Raw genomic sequence first — 19,571 nt, forward strand, 5'->3', positions numbered from 1 at the left:
TACTCCATCTTCATGTCTGCCTGGCCCAAACAATTTACTTTGCGACCCAGGCCTCAACACTTCAATTTCTTTTTCATTTCATAATAATAATAATCAATTGTTCTAAACTTGGTATTAATTGAATGTATGGGTAATTGTAATTTTAGTCCCACACATTTACTTGAAAATGGCAATTTATTTGGTGTTGAATTGTATATAGAGGTTTCTAATGCCTGCTCCATTTTCAGACGTGGACTTCTATTATCATTTTCTATATTACAAAATAAGTTCTAATGTTTTAATATTGCACTTTAATTCTAAGGATTCATTACAAGGTTTTTCATTTTAATTTTAATATTGTACTTTAATTATAAGGTTCCATTGCATCTTGCTATTGAATACTTAGGATTTAGATGCAAATCATGCAATATCAAAAGTTAGAGGTCATTGTGCCTAATGGAATAAATGAAGACAAATGTTTACATTTTGGTTGTTCTTATCCAAAGGTATTAAAAGTTAAAATCCTCTATCTATAACTTGCCAAAGAAAATAGGCAGTTTTAATATCATCATTCAATTCGTTCCACGTAAACTTTAATGTGCCATTAATTAATTATTAGTTATTTTTGACAAATTAAATTATTTAATATGAAATATTGAATTATATAACAAACAAATTAGTTTTATATCTTTATTTATTTTTAACTTTATTTTTTATTCAATTATAATTAATATTAAAATATAATAATATCTTAAAGTAAAGAGTATATTTTAAAATAAAAATTGAATTTATAGTATAATTTATCAAAAGTAACTATATTAATTTATTTTTTTTGTGTCTTGATGATTTGTCATATATTACTTATAATTAGAATAAGTGGTAGTAACATTTAATAATTTTATATCACATTTTATCTATTTTTAAATATATTAAATAATATTTCTTCTTAAACCATTAGAATTAGCTTAATGACTGGATGGGGAAGGATTGTGATAGTTAGAAGCACGAAGATATAATAAATATAGAGGTACAAAGTACCTAGAGGTACAAAATACCTCGACCTCACTAATTTATTATAAGTCTATTAATGAATTATACACTCATTTCATTTTCTTTGAATGTGAATGTATTTTTTTATTTATTTTTCCAAATATTTGATTAATTATGTTTACATAACCAATTTTAATATATATATATATATATATATATATAAGGGGGGTTATAATTATACCGGTATAATTTTTACTAAGTATTACACCACTCAATAACTTTATATTAATTGTAAATTTTTGTAAATCCAACCGTTAGATTGAAAGTTCATATCACTTTATATTTGTATATCAAATTTTTGTTAAAATTGAACAACAACTTGAAGGTAATCAAAATGTTCATATTTTAGTATATTTTGAAATGAATATATCACATCAATTTTGTTTTATAAGAATGAAGTATCAAATCATCTTGGATTAATATAAAATTTTGTATATATAATCTAAGAGTAAAGAACTTTCAATCTAACGGCTGGATTTACAAATTCATATTTAATATAAAGTTATTGAGCAGTGTAATACTTAGTAAAAGTTACATCGGTATTATTATAACCCCTATCATATATTATTGTTATTTTAGAACTATAAGGATTAAGGGGTCTTTGAGAATTAAGTTGTTCTTGAGATAGTTTTGGTTAGAGTTAATTGGGTTATTTGGAGTAAAGATATATAAGTTCATATTTTAAGAAAAAGTAGAGAGAAGGTCTTTAGAACCACAAGTTTGCTTCTTCCTCTTTTCCTACTAAAAATCATTTCTTCTCTTTCCCTATAATTGATCCACTTGAGTGAGTTGGAGATTTAAACTCCCGGAGTAGGAATCTCAAAGTCAAAGACGTACGAGATCACATTCTTCTTCCTACGCTCTTCTAAATTGGATTATGTGTCGATGAGAATGCTTGAAAAGTTGTTTCTTGATGGTGTCTTATGAGATCACAGGGAATTTGGTGTTTAATGGTTACATATTGTGTATTGAGCTGATTTTGAGCTATTTATGATGTCTAGATATTGCATTATATGTTGCATGTTGGCATTTTTTGTGTTTTAGGTGTATTGAGTCAAAATAAGATTCTTTCAAGTACAAAAATTCTCATTGCATTGGGGACGCCTTCATAACGTTAGATATGACTCAAGTTAAAGGATTTTTGCTCTAATCATGCCAAGCATGATATTGGTAACCTCGAATGTTAGCTAGTGAGGAACTCTTTGACTTAGTCACATCAGACTATAATGAGTGGTGTCGGGTGTAAGGACTCAAGAAGCTCTCTAACTCAGTGACGTTGAGCCCCCAAGATGAGTGGTGTCAAGCGTGATCAAGATAAAGACTGTTTGCCTAGACAACATCCAACACCAATGTTGTGACGTCAGACATGAGTTAAATAGAGACTATCTTCCTAAATGAGGTTGGACGTGGCTTTGACCACACTAGGCGTGATTGACTCAGAGGTTCTCTGTCTCATCCACGTCAGACATATGTAGATTGGCACTGATATGGGCAGACTAAAGGCTTTTTACCTCAATTAACGTCGGGCATAAGAATAGTGACTTCAAGTGTGACTTGTCGAATGAAAACTTGATATTCTAAGTTGATTAAGGAATGAAGAATGATGATTTAATTATATAGTTGATGTTGTATGATGGTAGTTCATTATGTATTGATTTAGGATAATGTATAGCGATGTTTGAAGTTGTTTGAGATGTAAGTTGATAAATTGATTAAGTTGCAAAGTTGTATGATGTTATATTTGATTAAGTTGTTACACATGCGGTGAAGATAAATGTCATAGTTGAGATACATAAAACTAGAGGAGAGTAAAGTTGTTTTAAAAATTAAAATATCACATTGTATGGATATAAGTTGTGGTGTTTCGAGAGTACAAGTTGCGAACTCTTCAATAAGTTGACTTTTGAATGGTTGTTGTTTCCTCTAGGTTTTATGTGGAATCTATATGGGGACCAAGTGTTGAGTCATACATATATAAAGTGACTAACTAAGTAAAGTATAAAGTTGATAGATAAAATTTTTAATTGATTGTTGGAAAGGTGCTTAGTATTTAAAGGGTAGTTAGTAGACTAATCTCATATGAGGCTTAGATATGCATGTTGAGACCGTGGTTAGCTATGCAAGGTCATGATGGTGGTAACCCAGTTTTAGTGATATTACTCTGATGTAGCATGATTGTTGCATAAATGTTTGACCAACGATTAAGAATATTTTGTATATAATTGTGTAGTTTATGTAGATTGAATATATGTACAAGGTATATATGCAATCCTATAAGAGGATTTATGCTTCAGTCAACTATGTAGGAATTCTTATATTTTCTGCCCCTATACATGTATTGAATTGTATGAATGACCATGAACTATTATATGATAGCCTTAGGATAATTGAATGCATTTAATATTTTTGTTATGTAGTAATTATGTTATATTAAGTGTAGTAACTTGTTGGATTGTTACAAATATTTTCTTCTTTTTTCTTTTTTTAACACTAATATATATATATATATATATATATATATATATAAAATAATATATGCATCAAATTTTCAATTTAAATAATTTTTTTCTTATTTTATCATTTAATTTTAATATCTAAATATATTTAATTAGAAAACTTTAATATTTTGTTTTAACTTAAAAAAAAAAAAAAAAGAATTCTTGATACTTGTATTGTAAACAACGAGTTCAAAGAGAAAATGGTAATTAGAGTCACATTTACTTAAATGAAATAAAAATAATCGATGTATATAAATATAATTTAAATACTTTTTTTTTCTATTTATCATTTATTAGTATTTTAATTTGTGTATGTATTGGTTAAATATTTATTATATATAACTAAAATTTATAATAAATTATATATACAAATAAATACTATATTTAAAAATATAAATTATATTTTAAATTTATGATAAATAATTTATATTATAGTATTAAATTATTTTATTTATTAGTAATTTTTTAAAAATATTAAACTTTAATTTATAAATAATTATGATAAATAAAAACTGAATTAGATAAAAAATTATATAAATATTTTTTTTTGTTTTAATTAAAAGAAAATGAACATTGTATGTTAGTATTGGAAACGAGTCAAATTCTATGAGAATAATTAGAGTTATATTTTAGAATAATTAACATTTTTAATTTCTTTAATTTTGTTGATCCATAATTTTAGTATTTTTATTTTAAAATAGAGATATTTTATCCTTTTATTTAAAAAAAAACAAAATTTTAATCTTAATGTCAATTTTATATTATTAAATTATTAAATTTTGACTTTATATGATGATTTGTCATCACTCAAGAGATATGATATTTAATGATGTGATATAAAAATAAAAACTAAAAAATAAAATATAAAAAATCTTTATTTATATCTATTTTTAGAATTAATTGATAATTATTTTATAAATAAAAATCTTATTTACATATATTTGTTTATTTTTTTTATATTCTAAATGTATGTTATTGAATATTACATCACTTAACTATAAATAAATATTAAAATTTAATGATTAATAAATATCTATTTAATCTAAAGATTAAATTTTATATTTTTAAAATTAAAAAGGTTAAATATCTATATTCTAAAATAAAAAAATCAAAATTACGAATTAATAAAAATAAAAATATAATTTAACCTATATTTTACATAAATGAAATGAAAATAATGAATGCATATAAACAATAAAATCGGTGTGACAAATTTTATATTTTAAATGTTATATAAATAATTTTATTACTTTAAACATACTTTGCTATTTTACTTTATAAGATATTCACTCCAAAAACATAACTTAGCTGGACTGGGCAATTAGTACATCACAAAATAATCTACTTACTTAATTTTAATCCAAATAATTTTGTCAACTTGAGACGCAATTTCGTAAATTATCAAATAGTCCTAGAAATTATAATTTACTGTCTCGACCTATATAAAAGAAAATAAGAATATTATTTTGGTTATAATATAAAAAGATATATTTATTTTAAACTGTATTAATTAATAATTTCATTTTATATATTTAATTTATTATAAATTTATTCTTTGATTTATAAGCAGTATCGTTAAATATAATTCACATTAACATAATTTAATTATATTTAAATATTTTGAAAATAAACTTTAAATTTTAAATTATTATATTAATTAAAACTAATTAATTTTATTTCTTTTATATATACTTGAAAAAATAAGTATTTCGCACTTCGCTATTACTTAAAAAAAAAACCATGAAATGAAAATAATCAGTTAACCGTATCATAGTAGAGTAGTTGTAAATATTGAGAGGTAAAAGAATTTAGAAATCTGATACTAAAATAACATATTTCTTTTATTAGAGTTTTTTTTTTGTTAGGTAAAAGTGAATAATATTAAAAAATGAGTATAAGGGGTACTCTAATCTATACAAAGCTAAAACATAGCAGAGTAAATTGGTAATAAATCACCAATTCACCAAACATAAACCACTAAAACAAACCATATTTCTGAATGAATATTTAAGCTAATTACAAAGAAATTTACTAAAACTTCAACAGCTAATAACTAACAATTCAATACTTGTGATACACTAAAACTAGATGCAACAAACTTGTAGCACATGGCGTGGAGATAATGACAATTAAAAAAACCACCAGCCAAAACTTATGATGCCGAACAAGGAACCAGAGTTTGCAAATTATAACCAAAATAACAGGCACCCCTTCACGAAACAACAATCACAACAGGTAGCAAGCTCATCTTAAAAAATTAAGACATGCACATGGTTGTGTAGACCAAGAAGAGATTTGATAGCAAAAGTTGTGGTCTTTAGCCTTTAACCATTTCTAGGAGCGAAGCTTTATCAGTTCAAGCAGATCTGTTGTAGAAAAAATCTTATCGTAAAAAACAACTGCATTCCTTGCTAGCCATAAGCTCCAGAGGATAGTCAACCATATCACAGACCATTTATATCTCATGTTTGGGTTACAATTGGGCAACCCCAAAAATTGTGCAAAATGGCCAGTGTATGTATTTGGCAAAACATAAGAAAAACCACACCATTCCAAATAAAGCATCCATATATTGTAGGCAAAATAACACTCAAACATAATATGTGAAGCAGTCTCCACCTGATGTGTACACCACACACCCAACAACAGAATTTGGGATAACATTCCTCTTAACAAGATTTACCTTTGAAGGAATTCTATCAAGCATCACCCTCTAAGCAAACAAGAGACCTTAGAGGGAACTAGTCTGCACCAAATAAACTTATGCAAAGGTATCTCTGCATATATAGAGTCATTTATAATGGCATGATAAGCTGATTTGACAAAATAAAAACCTTAAGAGTCAGCTTTCCGACGCCAAGTATCATCAATATTATCATGAAGTCGAATCATACTCAGATCTAGCAATAGCAAGGACAATTATGATAACTCCCACTCAAATAATGGCCTTCTCCAACTCTAAATTCCACCCAAATTCACATTCTCTACGAACAAACATATTTGAAACTGAAATGTCCTTAGTAGTAGTAATAGTAAATAGCCTACTATACCGATCACAAAAAGGTGTTGAAGTACACCAAGATTCTCTCCAAAAAGAAGTGTTTTTTTTATTAAGAGTTATAGATTATTACTTACTTTGTTTATTATTAATAGTTATAGATATTTATAAATTATAAAATTAAATATATTTTTAGTCTTTAAAAAATCAATAAGTTTTGATTTTTGTAAATTTTTTATTTTTATTTTTATTTTTATAAAATTATTATTTCTAGTCCCTTATTTTTATGTGATAATTTTAACTACTTTTTATATATTAAAAGGTTAAGTAACTATGTTGTGTTACTTACAACCATTATTAATATCATATTGATTTTTAACATTTATAAAGAATTTTACATATCTTTAAAATGAGTGTTATTTATCTATCTTAAAATGATCATTATGAATTAAAAATAAATTTTAGATTTTAGAAGGACAAAAATCAAAGAAAAATATTTTACAGGAATTAAAATCAAAATTTATTCATTTTATAAAGACTAAAAATAATATTTATGTATTTTAAAAGAATAAAAAAAATTACAAGATCAAGATCAAAATTATTTATTTTACAAAAATTAAAAATTTATTAAATTAAATTATATATTATGCAGAAAATAATTTTACAAAAAATTAAAAATATATTTAAATATAAATTATATATTATGGAGAAAATGAGACACTCCATGTCTTGCTTTTATTTATTAAAAAAATGATGAAATGAGAGTAATCCGTTATCAGTGCAATGATAGAGTATTTGTAAATATTGACGGGTAAAAATAAAATATCCTTTATTAACATTGATTTGTAGTCTTACTAGCTTATTTTCTATCTCCGTCTAAATATTATATAAATACTCTCCGTCTAAGCCATAAAAAGTTGTTCCTACTAGCTTAATCAAAAGTTGCAGGTTTTCAATATTTCCACTATAAAAAATAATTAGCCTAATTATTTTAGAGCTTTTTACAAAAAAGTATTTGGCCTGACTTTTTTCTTTTAAGAAAAAAATAAGTTGAAAAAATGTTGGGCCAAATGAAACCTTAATTAAAATTTAATACATCATTTAGTCTTTGAATTTTTAAAAAAATTTTAATTAGATTTTTAAACTAATAATTTTTGTTATCAGGTCCTTTAATTGTTATTTTTTTGTAATTTAAACCTTATAGTTAGAAACTCATTTACAATTTATGAAATTTCATAAAAATATTCTTAACATCCACACATTTGGACAACTATATTAGATAATTATTTAATTTGTGTCATCATCAACATATATATCAAGAATATTTTGTGAAATTGTATAGATTGTAAACAGATGTTTAATCATAAAAACTAAAGTACAAAAATATAATAAAAAAATAAAGGATTTAATTACATTTTTTAATTTAGGGATCAAATTGAAAATTTCAAAAAAGTTCAAGTACAAAATAATGTATTAAACATTTAATAAAAAATTATTAACCTTTTTAAATCTCCAATTTTTTCTATCTCAATGACATATTTGAATTCAATCTTAAAAATGTTTCCCTTATTCTTCTTGTCATACTCCCCTTATAAATTTGAAGGATTGATCACGTGTTTTTATCTAATGAATTATGAATGTCATATATTATTATTTAAAGATTCAAATAAGATATATATCCTTCATTGTCTAAAGTGTTAAGTCTTATCTTTCAATAATCTTTAAGGATTTTAAAAGGAGTCATTGCTCTTTCTTATCGAAAAGAGACCACTTTTATGATATAGTTTAGAGAGAGAGAGAGTATAGTAACAATATGTAGTGCAATTTTATTTTATTTTTAAATAATTTATGCAATCAAACCAAATCTAATTAATAAGATTGAGCCCCAGATTTTTAAAATTGACAACCTAAGGAACTGGTTTGGTTTTAAAACTGATTTTTAAAATACTAAAATTTTAAATACAAGCCTATTGGTAGAAGGAAAAATCAAACTATGTCTCCACACTTTAAATTAGAACAAACTTCCCACTATATTACTTATCAATTTGTTCTTATATTTTAACAATATATTATTACACATACAATTTTATTAAATAATAAAAATTAGAGATAAGCTTTTTGTTATCATGTTGGAATTAAACCTTGTCCTTCAAAATCTATAACAATAAATAAATGGGATATCTCCTTCCCTAATTGTTTTTTTTCTTCATTTTTAATTGGAATCATTTTGTTATTCTTTAATTTTTTCAAAAAAAAAAAACCATTTATTTCCACCTAACTTGTTTATGTTTAGTTTTTTAATATTTTAAAAAAATCTCACATTATATATATTTTTTGTAAATGAAAATTTCTCACTACTCACACAATTGTCTTCTTTTATTTTTATTTTTACTTTATTTATATTTTTATTTTTTAGTCTGTTTTTTATTTCACTGTAAGACATTCATCGTCTCTCACATAATTAATTCATAATTGTGCTCAATTTTTTTTAATAAAAATAAAAAGAAGTAGAAAACTCTACTAATATTAATAATATTGTTTTGAGTCTCTTCTCATGCTGGCTGAGTTTGTCTCCATATATAGTCACTGCGAATGAGCAAGGCAAGTGGTGACATTAAAATTGATTAAACAAATTAACCCAGTTGCCTATAAAAACCGATTTTGAACCAAACTAGGCATGCAAAAAGAATCAGAAAAGGGTTATATAGCAGCCAGGAAAGAAACGCAGTTGATCGATAAGGTAAGCAACGAGCTAGTTGTGAATTATTTGCTTCCGATGCAAAAGAAAAAGAAAAATTGTGTTGGACGATAAAAACAAATAAACACGTTCCTTTTCTTTTTCCTTTTTCTTCTTCAATGTTGCATGCTATTTTGCTTCGTTCCGTTTTTTTGTCTAGACTACTGGATACAATCCCATAATCACATCAACAACACAGCTTAATTTAATTAGAACATGTATTTTATTTTAAATATTCCTTCCCACTTTGAATAGAGAGAACACCTATAAGTCAACATTAATTCCTTAAACAGTAAGGTATATCAATTTTTATCATTATTCGTCCAATTCACTTGTCTATGTTTACGATCTCCCAAGTTGTACGTCTTGGAATATATTCTGAAACTCAAAGTGAAGATGTAGTTAGACCAAATATTTTCATGACATTTGGCTTGCATGTTTGACTCTTACCAGGCCAGTTACAGTATTAATTTATTGTTAGAAAGTCAAAGAGAAGAAGGGATAGTGATCGAGGATGTGGAAGTTGAAGCTTTCAGAAAGCAAAGAGGAGGAGTGCAGCATGAATAACCATATGGGAAGACAGTTCTGGGAGTTTGATCCACATCTTGGAAACCAGCAAGACAGAGCTCAGGTGGATCAACTTCGTCAACAATTTAACACTAACCGCTTCAAATATAAGCACAGTTCCGATCTCTTAATGAGACTCCAGGTACATATAATTCTTTTTAAGAGGAGGATGTCCTTGTTTGAAGAATAACCTTAATTATACTTATTTCACTCAATAATTTATATTTTATATTAAATTTTAATTATTTAATTATTAAATTAATTTTTTTAATGCATAAATTAAATTAGTATAATTTTTAAAAATTTAAAAATTATTCAATACTTTGTTTCATTAATTCAAATTAACGGATAACAATAAAAATATTTTATACATTAATTTAAATTAATGAAACAAAATATTAAATAATTTTAAAATTTTTTAAATTTTACGGACTTAAACTATGCATCAAGAATTTTTAATTTAACAGTTAGATCGTAGAAATTTAATATAGAACATGAATTATTGAGTAAGATAAGTGTAGGTAAACTCACTCTTAGAGTAAATTAATCCTTTCTCATTCTTTAATTAACCAATGTATCATTCAAAAATATTTTTCTTAAATTAAAATATAAAGTTTAAATTAATTAAAAGACTCGCTTAAAATTTCTTAAATAATAATAGTGTTAGAATCATAAGTATTATTATTATTATCATTATTATTGTCACAATTTTTAATATTATTGTAATCATTGTTGTTATTATCATCACATTTAATAATCATTATTATTAGATAGAGTTATTATTTAAGAAAATTTTTAAGGACTTTATCAAATGAGAAATAAAAATGATAAATATAGTATTATCATATTAGAATGTTTGAGATTAAAAAATATCACATAACTTTTTTTAAGTAGTCATGTTACCACTACTTAATTTTTAATTTTGTTTATGTAACGTATAATTGTTTTAAGTTCAAATTTATAGTTTTCACATTTTTAAAAATGAAAATTGGTCTTAGTTATATGCTATATATATGTATAGCGTAAGAGGGGTACTTGAATAAAAGGGGTGAAAAAAATAAATTTAAACCATATATACGATCATAAAAAATAAATTTAAACTATATATACGATCATACATAAATAATTAAGGTTAAAAATCACTGATTGACCTTTAAAAAAATTCACATATTACATATATTCTTTAATTTTAGTTTTTTTTATGGGTCGAATTAGTTTGAATTTAAGTGAAAATCTAATTTAAACAAATTAAATTAAATTTATTTAAATTTTATATTTTTTTAAACCCGAATCAAATTAATCTAGTATTGATCAAATTGATTTGATTTAGGTCATTGAATACCCAATAATTTTTTAAAAATTAAAATATTTTTTTCTTAAAATAAATAGACTTTTTAACATTAACTAGATTGATATATTGTCAAAAGTTAATTAGATTGATTAATTTGTAATATAGTTACTCTTAATTTCTTTTCTTAATTTACTTAAAGATTTCAAATGTACCGGTCAATATATTGAAATATAATTTCTCTTAATTTATTTAAGTATTTGAGAAAAGGGATGGAATTTTTTTATGTATTATAACACAATTTTTTTTCAAAATAATTAAAATGACATTTACATATTAATTATTAATTAAATAAAAATAATAATAAATTTGATTTTAATTTGAATTGATTTAGATTTTAAATGTGTAAATTTGATAGTCAAACTAATCAACATTGATTTTAATTAAATGTGTAAATTTGATAGTCAAACTAATGGACATCAATTTTAATTAATTTAACTTAGATGGGATAAAAAAAATTGAAAGCAATGTAATTATTTTGTATGGAATTTGAATCCTCCAATTCTTGAAATTGATCCGATGTACTTTTTTGGTTAGATCCAATAATCGTGATTTACTTTGATTACCAATGATCTCCATATATGTGATCTTGATTCTCTTGGCTTTAAAATTTAAATTATCCAATTATTCAACTTCACGCCATATAATAGAGTCTCGTTAGGCAGTTTTGTTTTTTCCTTTGTTTTGGATGTTGTTCACATATATGGGTGCTAATTAATTATTATACATGTTTGGTAGTTTGAAAGGGAAAAAGGCTTAAAAACGAAAGAGAAAAAGATAAAAATAGAAAGCGAGGAAGACATAAACGAGGAAATTGTGGGAAGCATATTGAAAAGAGCCTTAAGATCTTACTCAGCCCTGCAAGCCGATGATGGTTTCTGGCCTGGTGACTATGGCGGCCCTTTGTTTCTTCTCTCTGCCTTGGTAACATTCGCAACTGTAATCAATTTTCTTATGTATTATAAAAATCTCAATTGAACAAAGGCCTCTATTAATAAAAATATATAGTGACGAAATGTTTGTTAGCTTTCATAAATTTAATAACGTGGTATGATGGGATCATCAAATTTTTATATTCTCCAATGTACGGATCCAAAATAAGTTTACATATTATGTGACGATAACTTTGTTTATATATACCTGTCAATGCTGGCTATTAACAAATAATAATAAATTAATTTGGGGACCAAATTATGTTTATGTGTAGGTGATTGGGTTGTCGGTGACTGGGGTCCTTAATGCAGTCTTGACCCCGCAACATCAAAGCGAGATGCGGCGCTATCTGTTCAATCACCAGGTATATACATAAATTAGCATCCAATAGTTGTGACATTAGTATTTTATATGACACTATATTATCAATATATGTTTTGTAACTTTGTATCCTTTTCAGTCACTCAGCTGTGACTAAATTAGCATCAATATACTTGTGGTTTAGAACAAGAGGGGAAAAAATATGACTAATTTTTGTTACACTTTATCATCCAACTACAAATCATAGTTCATGATAAATTTGTTGTCTCTAGTAATAATCATTCCAAAAATTATATCAAATCAATTAACAATGTAAAAAAAAAATTATATTAAAAATATATAAGAAAATACATTTTCCATCTATAATGTAAAATAATTTTACAAAATCATATCATAATAAATTTGTTGACTTTTCGCTTTTGAAATAAATAACTAAAAAATTATATGAATGGTTGATTGTATGGACATAATCATTAAATTTAAAATGTGTATCTAATTTTTTTTTATGGGAATAGAATATTTATAACATAATCATTTTTTATGGGAACATAATCATTAATATATAAAGAAAATATTTATTTTTATAATTATTTTTCATTTCCATAATTTATGAACGATTGTACTTTTAATTATTAAAAAACATATAGAAATTTTTATTACTTATCATTGATTAACTCTATATAACTATTTACACTAGTGTTTTAAAAATTGGATCGTATCAGCTGGTTAGATCGGTTGAACCGGGAACCGGTGGTCTTGTCGGTTTGAATCTTGAGTTGGATCGATTATGCATTCGACTCGTTTTAAATTAGAGTGAATCGGTCAGTTTCCTGATTCAACCAGTGAACCAGTAGGTTGAACTGGTGGATCAAACCGGTTCAACAAAAAAAAATTAAATATTTTTTATATATTTTTTTATTCAAAATATTTTTTTTAATAAGATAAAAATTGAAATTTAAGATAGGATATGAATTTATTGAAATTTATAAGTATAAAATATGTTTAACATGAATATTTTTTTTAGAGAAATTAATAAAAATCGGGTCATGCGGTTCAATTAGTAACCTACCGGTCCAACATTTGATCCACTAATCTAATGTCCTAACCGATTTGATTACCGGTCCAATTTTTAAAATTATAATTTACACTATTAACTCTCTCTTTTTTTATCTATTTTACTTTAAAAAAAATTATTTAGGACACGTGATTCTTTCTTCATAGTATTTATAAAATGATTGACTAGGAAGGAGAAACCAATATTAAAAATTCAATCACGCGTATTCTTGTCATGTTATATAGTATTGAGTTGTCAACATGCAGAACGAAGATGGAGGGTGGGGATTGCATATAGAAGGTCCCAGCACAATGTTTTGCACAGCTCTGAATTATGTGACGTTGAGATTGCTTGGAGAAGATATCGACGGTGGAGAAGGCGCCATGCAGAAAGCAAGGACATGGATTCTTCATCGTGGCGGGGTCATTTACACTCCTTCCTGGGGCAAACTCTGGCTTTCGGTAATTAAGTCCTTGTTTTAATAATAAATAATAATAAAAACACAACAATATATTAAATAAAAATATGCATAAATCTAAAGTAACATATATAAACTTTATCTAATAATTAAAAAAAATGAGTTGTTACCGTACATTAACAAATTGAATGATTTTGATATCTTTTCTTATATGGATCAATAAGTTAAACACCTGTTAATTAATAATGTCATGTCAATTTTTTTAACATTTTATTTAATTTTATTTAAGTTTTTGTTATAATTTGCTAAGAATTCTTATCATTACATATTTCAAATTAAAAATTAATTATCAGTTATTTTCTATCCAAGTTATCAGAAACTCACTAGATGCATCATTTGGAAATACAAACCAAGAAAGTGAAGTTTAGAGTTATGGGATTATCGGTTTTGAATCTCTTTTCTTTCCTCAATCAACCAAATTTTATTTTTTTATTTTTATCTCAAGCAATCTAGTCTTTATTATAGTTTCTATTTATCTCAAGCAATCAAGTTGTATGCCCTTCATCAGGCTTGGGTTTGCACTTTGTAGTCTCTAAACTTAAAAAAAATTAATTTATTAACTAAAGACTAAATTAAAATTTATAATAATTTCAGAATTAAAATACAAAACAATGACATGACACAAGTTCAACCTACAGTATCAAAACTCTATAATATTGTGAGGGTAGTGTAGAAATTCTCCTAAAAAATTTTACTTACCTTCAATCCTTGATTATATAATCATGGGACCCACTCGATTTGAATTAATTTTCACGACCTAGAATCACAAATCTCAGTTACTGTATTAATTCAATTAAGATTACCTTCTAAAAGTACTTGTGATGAAAAACTTCATCTGTGTATGTATGATAAGGTTTTGATTATGGCAAGTGGTATATAAACTGGCATGTCAGTGTATAATGAATACTTATTATTAATTGGAATATAGGTGCTTGGTGTATACGAATGGAGTGGTATGAAGCCAATTCCGCCAGAGATATGGTTACTTCCCTACTTTATACCTTTTCATCCAGGTTGAATTTTAGTTTCCCCCCTCTCAGACTACCTTCATCATGAATACGAATTTAAAGAGTTAATCACTTATACACTATTAGTATAAAAAAAAATTTATACTAACAACTAATTATATCTTTTAGTTATATCATGTTTCTGTTAAAATAAATGTATTTATAATAACATTATACAATTAAAAAATATAATTGATTGTCAGTGTAAAAAAAATTTATTTTTACATTAGGTGATTAACTCGAATCTAAATAACAAAAAATTACTAATTACTATACTCGATCACACTTTTTACGAATATATAACTGAATTAATGGTATGTTTGTTAAAATGATTTTGAGAAGATAGAAATATATAAGTAAGAAGTGAGAGAAAATGTAGTTCTTAATTATTTGGATGAGAAGAGATGTAAAGGGAAAAAAAAGTTTGGTTAGTTTATTTTTATTATTTATAAAAAACTTTGTTCTTTATTATTTATATAATGTCAAAAATTATATTAGATAATTATGTACAGAGAAAATTTTGTTGCGATAGACATAAATATTTTTATAATCTCTATTCTTCTAGAGAAATTATTCCCGAATCGATTGCGGGACATCTATGATGATAGTATAGAGAAAGTTGACATGGTCTTAATTGCAGGAAGGATGTGGTGTCACTGCCGATTAGTATATCTGCCAATGTCGTATTTATATGGTAGAAGATTTGTGGGTCCTATCAACGCAATTGTTTTGTCCCTCAGAAAAGAGCTCTATACCCTTCCCTATCATCTACAAGACTGGAATGAGGCTCCAAATTTATGTGCCAAGGTGTGTGCACGTGTTTTTCTTCCTCTTAAGAAGCATAGTTGACTTAAAATAAATTATAATAACAAATCATTGCAGGAAGATTTATACCATGAATGCCCAATGATCCAAAATATTTTATGGGGTTTTCTTCACAATGTTGGGGAACCTCTTCTCGAGCACTGGCCATGCTCCAAGCTAAGGCGGAAAGCACTCCATCATGTAATGCAGCATATACACTATGAGGATGAAAACACCAACTATATCTGCATTGGTCCCGTTAGTAAGGTATTAAACATGGTTTGTTGTTGGTTAGAGAACCCCAATTCTCAGGCATTTAAGTGTCACATTTCAAGAATCAAAGACTATCTCTGGGTGGCTGAGGATGGAATGAAAATGCAGGTTCTACTTCTACACCAATTATATTCTTTCTGTCACCAATATGGTATTTAAGTTTTGATGGGAAATATAAATTATCTTCGTCTACAAAACTTCACAAATGCATGTACATTAATTTGAATTTAGATCCTGAAAATTCTGATGAAGGTAATTCAATGTCAGGGATATAGTGGTTCTCAATTTTGGGATGTGGCATTATCTGTTCAAGCAATCTTAGCTACCGATCTTGAGGATGAATATGGTCCAATGCTTAAGAAAGCAAATAATTTCATAAGATGCTCACAGGTATTGTATATTGACTTAAAGTTGTACGTTGTGGAAGAAACCAAGACTATGAAATACTGATTATGATAAATACATGGGGTTTGGGTTTGACTTTGAAGATTACAGCAAACAGCTCTGGCAATCCAAGTTACTGGTATCGCCACATTTCTAAAGGTGGTTGGCCTTTCTCAACTGCAGACAATGGTTGGCCTGTCTCAGATTGCACTGCAGAAGGCTTGAAGGTGATCATGAACGGGGTTGCCATTAATTTCAATAAAATCTCAATTTGTCAAACATTAATGTCAGTTCAATTAAGAAAAAAACATAGCATTGCGAATGCTAGATTTCATTGATCTATAATTTACTATTTTGATCGAAGTTCGTGCTGACCTATAATTTTGGAAAGTAAATGAACCATAATCATAGTGATTTATATGCTAGAATAAAATTAATTAGATGATGGTAGAACTTTGGAATCATATTCAAAGTATGCTAATAGTTTTTTAAATAATTGTTTATATGAAATTAATCATACTGTTTAACCTGTTCATATTATTTTCAGGCAGCCATTTTGTTATCAAACTTGCCATTTGAGACTGTTGGAAAAGCAGTGGAAACAGAACAGCTATATGATGCTGTTAATTTGATTTTATCCATGCAGGTACTCACTACCCACTAAAGATTTCTCTTTCATGACTTATTAGATTCAGGGGAAAGTTTGAAGGGTCAGGAGAATTTTTAGATGGCAGTGAGTTGGTGACAAGGGAAACAATTGGGCCTGCAATCACAATTTAAAATCTCAAATTTAGAACTTGAGCATCATGGCTTAATCATATTGTTTTGCATAATATTACAGAATAAAAACGGCGGATTTGCATCCTATGAGCTCACAAGATCTTATGCATGGCTGGAGGTAAAACTTATTTTATCTTAAATAAGGGAGGTAGATTCAATTTTTTAACACTCATGGTTTCTGTCACAGAAAATAAATCCAACTGAAACATTTGAAGATGTCATGATCGATTATCAGTACGTCTGGCAAATTTTCTTGAATTTTTTTATATGCTATTGTTTAGAATCATGAGTCCATAATTTTATTATAGGTACGTAGAATGCACATCAGCAGTGATTCAAGGTCTTGCCTTATTCACAGAACGATACCCAGGGCACAAAAGGAAAGAAATAGAAACTTGTATTACTGAGGCAGTGAACTATATTGAAAGCATGCAGTTATCCGATGGCTCGTGGTTTGTCTGATTTGTTTAAACTTTAAAGCATTGAATATTAACTCATATTTGTTTCATGCAATTTTCTCGAGACTTTTATTTATATAGTACATTATTGTAGAGACAAAACTTATAAATATATGTAATGAATTAACTAGGTATGGGTCATGGGGAATCTGCTACACCTACGGAACATGGTTTGGGATAAAGGGGCTTATAGCTGCGAGTAAGAGGTACGAATATAGCCACAGCATGAGAAGAGCATGTGATTTTTTGCTTTCCAAACAGCAACTTGATGGTGGGTGGGGAGAGAGCTATATTTCATGCCAAAAGAAGGTAACATGCAACTATTTTGCCCTTTCAGCATAGCATAATAACTTTTTACAACACTAGTTAATGGTACAAGTACAACTAACACAGGTATACACAAATTTGGAGGGAAACAAATCTCATATAGTGAACACTGCATGGGCTATGCTGGCACTTATAGAAGCAGGACAGGTATAGCAAAGAACCTATTCTTTTAGAATCATAATTCTTAGAAGGTAATTATTTATCTATTTTATGGTATATAGGCCCAAAGAGATCCAGCCCCATTGCATCGTGCGGCAAAGGTTTTGATCAATTCACAAATGGAAAACGGGGAGTTTCCTCAACAGGTAGGTAACAAGTAACAACCTGTAAAATTACGAATGGACAAGTTTAAGTTTTAGCAACCATTAATGATAAATCACTCTGTCTATCACTGTAGGAAATCATGGGAGTGTTCAACAAGAATTGTGCTATCAGTTACTCTGCATATAGAAACATCTTTCCCATATGGGCTCTTGGAGAATATCGAACTCGCGTACTGCTATCTACTAACCAAGGTTCAAGAGCAACAGCAAAATAATCATGTAAAAATAAGTCCTAAGAGTTTTATTTTCTGTTTTTGTATGTAATTAATTTGCAATTAGATGCAAAACTACCTGTAAAGGTTTGAAAGTTTGTATTAAATAAAGCAATGATGGAAAATTGCAATTTGTGTTACAAAAATTCCTCGTTATTATCGCCCTAAAAAACTTGACAATGATAATGTGGAACCTCATTGTAATGATCTATTACTGAAATTTATAAGGAGAGATAAGTAATATGAATGAAGTGTAGTGTATTGCTTTATTGAATCATTAAATTCAACAATTCAACTTCCAAAGCATGGTTTCTGAAGGAATAGTACAATCGGTAAAATAAACACTACAATAGAAAGTAGAATTTTAGGTGATAGAGGAAAGGTACAACCAGAGAAGAAGGATTCTAAATTCTTCAATTTCTGCTCCCCCCCTCCCCAATTCTCCACTCTCTCATATACATGTGCTCACACATAATCCTTGAGCCTCATGTTTGTTACACAATTCCTTTGGCCTCTTCTCACTGAATCCTTAAGAAACTCTTGAGCAAGCTGTCTTTTTCCATGCGCTTCTACATAGTCAACACTTTTGTCCTTTTTACTCGGTACAATACCTTCACTTTTAAAAGCAACACTGTCCCCAAGGTGGAAATTAGGATACGTCAATTGCATATCTAGTATGTCCTCCCAAGTGGTCTCATCTGTAGTAGCATTTGTCCACTGAAATAAGACTTGAGGGACTTGCAAGCTGCCTTTCGGTATAGTTCTACTGGCTAATACTGCAGTTGGTTGTAATATAGGCCCCACTTTGGAAGTTAATAATGGTAGTGGTAGGTAAGGGTCATTAGTAGAAACCTTGAATGGTTTGAGTTGAGAAGCATGGAATATAGTGTATTCTAGGAAGCATACCAGAGTCAACTTGTAATAATAGTGAGTAAAGTCGTCTCCTCAAGAACTAGGTTGATTGATTGATTCTCAATTAATTTAGAAAAACAAGAAATAAATTTATACAATAGATTCATAGAAGTTCATAGTTTTATTCA

At 27.1% G+C, this 19,571-nt stretch overlaps 1 protein-coding gene across 3 annotated transcripts; it reads left to right on the forward strand.

Annotated features, from left to right (window-relative positions):
• The first annotated feature begins 9,112 nt into the window (after nucleotides 1-9,112).
• On the forward strand, nucleotides 9,113-18,677 carry LOC109804016 (cycloartenol synthase). Of its 3 annotated transcripts, none has more exons than XM_029272285.2 (18): nucleotides 9,113-9,265; nucleotides 9,744-9,971; nucleotides 11,916-12,101; nucleotides 12,385-12,474; nucleotides 13,752-13,946; nucleotides 14,892-14,976; nucleotides 15,611-15,777; nucleotides 15,853-16,155; nucleotides 16,315-16,437; nucleotides 16,536-16,658; nucleotides 16,979-17,077; nucleotides 17,273-17,329; nucleotides 17,399-17,445; nucleotides 17,520-17,663; nucleotides 17,801-17,978; nucleotides 18,063-18,143; nucleotides 18,218-18,301; nucleotides 18,394-18,677. In XM_029272285.2, the coding sequence occupies exons 2-18, from the start codon at nucleotides 9,777-9,779 to the stop codon at nucleotides 18,532-18,534; spliced, it is 2,298 nt and encodes a 765-aa protein (XP_029128118.2). In that variant the 5' UTR covers nucleotides 9,113-9,265; nucleotides 9,744-9,776; the 3' UTR covers nucleotides 18,535-18,677. The 3 variants fall into 3 exon arrangements, with proteins under 3 accessions (XP_029128118.2, XP_020221338.3, XP_029128119.2); XM_020365749.3 differs by having other exon boundaries at nucleotides 9,116-9,265; nucleotides 9,716-9,971; XM_029272286.2 differs by having other exon boundaries at nucleotides 9,156-9,265; nucleotides 9,748-9,971.
• The last annotated feature ends 894 nt before the right edge of the window (nucleotides 18,678-19,571 follow it).

The sequence above is a fragment of the Cajanus cajan genome, chromosome 1 (genome assembly GCF_000230855.2).
Source record: "Cajanus cajan strain Asha chromosome 1, NIPB_CcT2T_4, whole genome shotgun sequence".
Classification (NCBI taxonomy): Eukaryota; Viridiplantae; Streptophyta; class Magnoliopsida; order Fabales; family Fabaceae; genus Cajanus; species Cajanus cajan.

Bases quoted from the DNA above. Each gene is read 5' to 3' on its own strand.
- LOC109804016 (XM_029272285.2), top strand. From the start codon at position 9,777: ATGTGGAAGTTGAAGCTTTCAGAAAGCAAAGAGGAGGAGTGCAGCATG. The intron at 16,156-16,314 runs GTTCTACTTCTA...ATTCAATGTCAG, and splicing joins AGGATGGAATGAAAATGCAG to GGATATAGTGGTTCTCAATT. The intron at 16,659-16,978 runs GTGATCATGAAC...TATTATTTTCAG, and splicing joins GCACTGCAGAAGGCTTGAAG to GCAGCCATTTTGTTATCAAA.